The following is a 6,207-nucleotide window of genomic DNA, read 5'->3' as shown; positions in this document are numbered from 1 at the left end:
TAGAAAGTAAAGTTACTGATAAAAAAGAAATTACAATACTGATGGAATTGCAATTAGTAACCATTGATTTCTAAGTATGACACTACATTTGCAGTTGTTTGTTATGTTCAAGAGTCAGCTATCATTTTTAGCAGTGGAAACACCAGGTTTCTGCAAAGAATCAGCATCTTGATGTTTCTGATTTTACGACCGAAACAACCATATTCTCCCAAATTGCAATTAGCCACCATTTATTTAGCGTTTTACATTTAAATATATTTAAATGTTTAATTGTATATCTATTTTCAGGATTGTCCTTTTTCAAAAGAACAAGGCAAAGTCTGAAATAAAAGAAACGTTCCATTTATTATATCTTCATTACTTGCACGTAATAAGTGGGAAATTTGCTTTGTTACTGCAAATATATAGTTCATAGTCACAAGCCAATACTTATGAAACAATGGTATTTTGACTAATGACTTAGACTGCAGCATTAAGCAGATCTAATTTAGTACTGCGATCTGATAACTAAGGTATCTCTACTAAGTGAAAGAAAAAAGTTGGTTGTTATTCAAATTACCCTGAAATATTAACTTTAATATTAACTTAATAACTATATCAGTGATGGTGTGAAGTCGCCATGAATTTAACACTTGACACTCAATAATCAAACTGACAACACAAGCCTATTATAGACATATAATATATTATCAGACAGGCAGTGTAGGCCAACAGTGTGGCTAATTTGAGATATGATTTGCTTGCCATCATTTGATTGAAATTTCTGCAACTGTATGTGTGAAATACACTATTTCCTGGTTATCTTTATCTCAGGGAAATGTATTTAGTCCTGCACAACTAACAGATCAGAAAAAAACCACAGAGAAAAAAAAATGGATCAAGTCTGATTTTAATACAGCATGTGCAAACTCATGATTCATCTCCGTTATCATGATGCCATCCACATTTTCTTTGATTGTGACAGATCACATTACAGCACACTGTGGTGCAAACACAGTGATTTCACTTCAGTAAAACAGTTTTGCACCCAAAGACACCCACATGTAACCTGTTTAAAATGAGGGAAATCTGTGAATGGTCACACTCGGCTGTGTTGCACATTGGATAACGTGTGCTATCCAGTTAGAAACTTTCACTTGAGGTTCAAATTACATTTAGAAAGGAGTTTGATTTATTCTTGTTTGAGGGAGCAAAAATAGTGTGACGTCTACAATTTGAGCATTCCCTACAGCTACAGTACCCGGCCTCACTTTAAATGATCTGAAATATTTCCTTTCCCACTAACTTTTCCTTGACCTATACTAGGCTGAATTTTATTTAACTCTCTCTTATCTTGTAGTAAACATACAGTATTTACATCCAGTATGTGTCTTGTAAACAGAATCGCAGTTGAATAGAGAACTGTACAGTGAAATAATAAATTATGTAATGTGCATCAGTGTTTCAGGTCAGTGAGGAAAGTCACGGAAAACATCACATCACATTTTTCGCTGATGCAAACGCAGTTGACTGCTAAGTAGCTTGTTATCTAAATGTATCCAAAGGGGAACGCTTCAACCTGAAACAGTCACAGTCCAGATAACCACAAGTAAGTACTTCTTGTAGTGTATAAATCTTCAGATTTTCATTTGAACACAGACATGCATTGCATTGTAATAATGAACACTTAATGGCTCTGAGTGCACATCAGTTTGGGTGTGAGTTTCACACAATATTTCTTATATGTAAACTATCAACTGAATGTATAAAATATTAGGGACATCGTCCTGATGTTGTGTTCATGTTCCTTGTCCATTATTTCCATTTAAATGATCTCAAACCTTAAAGGCTCCATTTGTAGAAAGCGTCTGAAAGGTTTGCTAAACCTAGATTGGTTTTTACCTTTTTGAACCTTTGTCAAACTTGTTTCAGTAAAGACAAATTGCTGACACTTTGCACTGCTCTAAACACCACTTAGGAAATTCAGTTCACCTCCACTGTACCGGGGTGCAAAAGTGTCAGCAGTAAATATCTCAAAGACCAAGACAATGCACACATCTGTCTGCTAGGCCCCATTTTAAAACTTAATTAGATTAATTGCAGGAAATAATTAACGAATGAAGTCTTGTATGAGTTCATCTCATTCTCATGAGTCCCTAATAGGTTGTACATTCATATACAGCCGTGTGTTACAGAGTAGTCTGATAGGAAGATGAACCTTCCTCTGAGCTGCTTTGCAGTAGTGGCTGTCTCTCTCCGAAGCTCGACGCCCTCTTCCTCCTCTGGTTGCGTTTCCACTTCCTTCTTGCAACGATAAGCAGCGCAGCAACGATTGCAGCGATCAGCGCCCCGAGGATCCCGGCTCCCAGGAGCCACTGCCAGATCTGCTGAGCCTGCTCGAGGTAGGGTGTCAGGAACTCCTGAACAAACCTCTGGCCTGTAGTGCAGATACACAGGATAAGACAGTTTGACATCAAGGAAAAGTTATAGAAACACTCATATACTGGGCATGTTTGTTGTTCTGTACTGACCAGGGTCCAGCAGGTAGGCATACTCAAATCCTAGAACCTTGTTGGTTATGAAGTAGTCTCCGTTTCTATAGAGGGGCAGGAAAGGCACCATGTAGTATCCATCATTGTGGCCAATGGGGGCATTGGCACGTGGGTAGCTGCTCCGGAGGGGCTGGTGGGTCCTGAGCCAGCGCTCAAAGATGCTGCAGAAGAAGAACAGAGAGGTAAAGGGGAGTGAAGGACATAAGAGATAAAAGAGGGAGGAAGGGAAGGGTGGATAAAAGGGGTAAAGGAATGGAGAAATATAATGGTAATATCAAGGAGGTAGGCAAAGAAATGTAGGGAGAAAAAAACAGAGAAATATAATAAGGGCAGAAATTAGTACATGAGCTCTGTGTGCATCATCATACCTGTCAATGAAAGCGTGGTGCAGCAGGAAAATGGGGTCATTGGCCGAACCCTGCACTGAGGACATGGAGCCGTTCATGAAGAGATGCAAGGCGTTGTGCATGGTGCTCTGGCCGGACACTGCCATGCCTGTCTGTGGATTGGCAAAACCTGCAGGAGGAAATGAAAGTGAAAACGTGCACATGAGAGGAGGGAGAGGGAGATGAGTAAAGGATGTGGAGAGAAGGGTGTGAGTAGAAAGATAAGAAGTAGGAACCGAGACAGAATTCTTTTAACAACATGTTATGTGTTACACTGTTGAATAGGTTGGATGTATTCACGTTTAGTGTTTCAAGGGGCCTTTCTCATATCTCTGAGATGTTTTTGGTGCAACTAAGATGGATGATGTCTGGCACACTGATGAGCAGGGGTTTATTATGCTTGAGACCAGCTGAAGGCTGCTTACTGGAAGAAGTCATTTACAGGAGGATTGTCTGTATTTGAGTGATGCTCATGTAAGATACATCAAATATATTAGTCAAGCAACAAAATATTGCCAAAAAATATACTTTTTGTATAAACCGAGAAAACTGAATTACTCATGTGAAAGATTTTAATTGGCATGTCTTAGCAGGGTGCATGTTTTAAGCATCTGTTTAATGGGTGAGCCTGTCTCACCACTAATAGGTTTACATATTATAAGGGTGCACGTCTGTATGTGTGCATGTTTCTCTGTGAGTGTACGCACACAGACAGACACCCCTGTTTAATTGTATTACTACTATCCTGTGAAACCATAATGGACCAAAACTCATTCACTAGATTAGACAGGTTAGATTGAGGATTAGGTTCAGATTAAACAGTTAAGCATGGACGTACACTAATACAAGTGTGTGTGTGTGTGTGTGTGTGTCTACCACCCCTACCCTCTAGGGCGTTTCTAAAGCTCATGTTGGACAATCGGTCCATTGCTCCGGTATCGTAATTGGGGAGGCCCACAATGAACTCCACATCAGTTGTTGTAGGGAGTCGTGTCACGCGGTTGGGATCATGGTTGCCAGGGTTACGTAACAGTGGACCCTCCCCGGTAGAGTTACACAATACCTCTCGCCTGTTGTAATCCTCTGGCTGGGTGCAGATCACCTGCACACACGTACACATACAAACATACGCACATTTAGTGAGCTGCTGTGGTAAAAGGGCATATTGACCTTGATGAAGCTCCATCCATCAGTATGGGGTTAGTGAAGTGACTCATACAGGCATGTTTGCTTATTATGAAGGAGGGGAAACTGGAATAGAGTACAACACTGTAAATGTAAACAAGTCTGCTGTTATATACTGCTGTTTGCACAATCTATCACGGCATATACCCTGAACATACTGATGCTGTTTTGGAGAGTGAAGATGGAAAAATACTAGTGAAATCAAATGGATAAACCCAGTAGGAGAAAACGATTGTTGGCTGAAGTAGAAGTTACGACATTCTACAAGATTTCTGACAGATTTCTCTGAATTATGTGTGAATAATGTTTCTGTCTTAAATACATTTTAGTTGGTGGATTCAAAGCCTCTGAAGAAGGATTTTCACTCTGATACTTTTTGGTGGCTCGATCACTTGAGGCTGAATTGTTAAAGAATCGTGTGCATCCAACCAAATCTCTAATTTCTTTGGATTAAGAAGCTCAAACAGCTTTAGAGCAACAGTGTGAAACGTAACTAAAACAAACCTTTTTTTGTTAGTTCGGGAAACAATTTTCAGTCTCTTAATTATGGACAAGAAAGACACCCGCTCAAACGTGCATGTTTTCATCCACAGACATACACGCTCAGAGTCAGGGAGAGACAATCAAATGTTCTTACTTTCCATGAAGAGAAGACTGAAGCAGGGCTGATGAGGTTAGGGTTGAGGGGGCTGCGCCCACCCATCAGAGCATCGGTGCACACCTCACAGGACTGGGCATCCCTCCAGTCCCAGTATGGGATGGTGAAGTTAAAATCTCCCGTCAGCTTCCTTATCTCGTTCTCCCAGTAAAGCAGGTAGACTCGGTGCCATGGCAGAAATGCTGAAGACTCATGGGCAAAGTCGATATCTCTCCATACGTTCCCTGGCCCTCCCAAGAAGGCGTCCCGGGACACATAGTAGTGCATCCAGACAAACAGGTCATAGGTGTTGATGTCAGAAAACAAGGGGTTCTCACCATTTTCACCCATCTCTGCTCTTGTTCCTGTGGAGATCACATAGTCACGGCTGATGGTGTTCTTGGCCAGATTTAGGTAAGAGACAAACTTCTGTTGCTCAGTAACTGACATGGTTAGGATGTTCCTGCGCACTGATTCCCTGTACTCAGCACAGTTTGAACCCCAGTAACCAAACTTACATTCACCACAGTTAAAACCGCCATAGTTTCCAGCACAACGACACGTCCGGTTGAAGAAAGCCAAAGGCCAGCGCTCTCTGTCATCAATCCCACTGTGTGGGTACTGGGGCCCATGGGGCTCATCTGAGACCAGCACCTCAGTGCAAAAACCACGGCCTGACAGGGCGCCGCAGGCTGAGCCATCACCGTCCCACACTGGGCAACACTCTTTGGTCCGTAGGCCCTCTGAGGTGGCACATGGGCGAGGGAATTGGCATAAACAAGTCCCAGTGAGCTGCAGCAGAACTACAAACACATACAGGCTCCTCATGGTGAAAAGTCAGAGCAAGTCCAGCCTTAAGTACAGTGGGAATGTAAACTCCTGCTGAAAAAGTGGACACAGCAGAACCTGATGTCCTCTCAGATTTTGCAGCTGACAAGGTTTGACTTGGCAAAAGCAGCACAAAGGAGTAGATTCACTCCCAAAATAATTTATAGTTAGTAGGCTACAAGCAGAAAAATGCACATGCAAGTTTTGAATCTAGAGATGACTTTTGACTTTAAGAGTCAAAAGATGGTTGGTTGTATCTATACAACCATTTACTAACTTTACTAACAGATTTTCTAAACTTGTTACCCCTCTATGCTACAATCTAACCCTCTACCAAACCTCCTTCCTCCTCTCTCCTCCACTCAGCCAACAGTCTCCTGTTTTCTCCCTACTCATTGAGCCGTTTTAGGGGCTGTCCTCCAACAAAGTGTGTGATCTCACGCACTCACAAAGGCAAGAACACACACACACACACACACACACACGCACATTTCTGCCTGAGGTGTAATGGAGCCATGGTCAGCTGGTCTCAAGACAAAAAGGAGTAATCAGGAATATTATCCTGAGCATGTGATGGCGTGTGAGTTCACGTGCTTTTGTATGCGTGTGTGTGATGTGTGTTACAGTTTGCATGCAAATT

At 41.8% G+C, this 6,207-nt stretch overlaps 1 protein-coding gene across 1 annotated transcript; it reads right to left on the bottom strand.

Moving 5' to 3' along the window:
- Window positions 1–2,168: 2,168 nt before the first annotated feature.
- Window positions 2,169–5,652, bottom strand: tyr (tyrosinase). The gene is made up of 5 exons (XM_070828882.1): window positions 4,740–5,652; window positions 3,803–4,019; window positions 2,900–3,047; window positions 2,511–2,692; window positions 2,169–2,416 (listed from the first exon to the last, which is right to left on the bottom strand). The coding sequence occupies exons 1-5, from the start codon at window positions 5,565–5,567 to the stop codon at window positions 2,169–2,171; spliced, it is 1,623 nt and encodes a 540-aa protein (XP_070684983.1). The 5' UTR covers window positions 5,568–5,652.
- Window positions 5,653–6,207: the final 555 nt, after the last annotated feature.

The sequence above is a fragment of the Pempheris klunzingeri genome, chromosome 4 (genome assembly GCF_042242105.1).
Source record: "Pempheris klunzingeri isolate RE-2024b chromosome 4, fPemKlu1.hap1, whole genome shotgun sequence".
Taxonomy (NCBI): domain Eukaryota; kingdom Metazoa; phylum Chordata; class Actinopteri; order Acropomatiformes; family Pempheridae; genus Pempheris; species Pempheris klunzingeri.
Note: the sequence above shows the minus strand (reverse complement) of the source record. Positions and strands in the feature narration are given on the sequence as shown.

What these genes read in the sequence shown, in the direction of transcription:
- tyr (XM_070828882.1), bottom strand. Translation starts at nt 5,567, where the DNA reads ATGAGGAGCCTGTATGTGTTTGTAGTTCTGCTGCAGCTCACTGGGACT. An exon ending in CAGTCTTCTCTTCATGGAAA is followed by an intron (nt 4,020 to 4,739) that starts GTAAGAACATTT and finishes ACGTGTGTGCAG; the next exon opens with GTGATCTGCACCCAGCCAGA. An exon ending in TGCCTACCTGCTGGACCCTG is followed by an intron (nt 2,417 to 2,510) that starts GTCAGTACAGAA and finishes TCTGCACTACAG; the next exon opens with GCCAGAGGTTTGTTCAGGAG.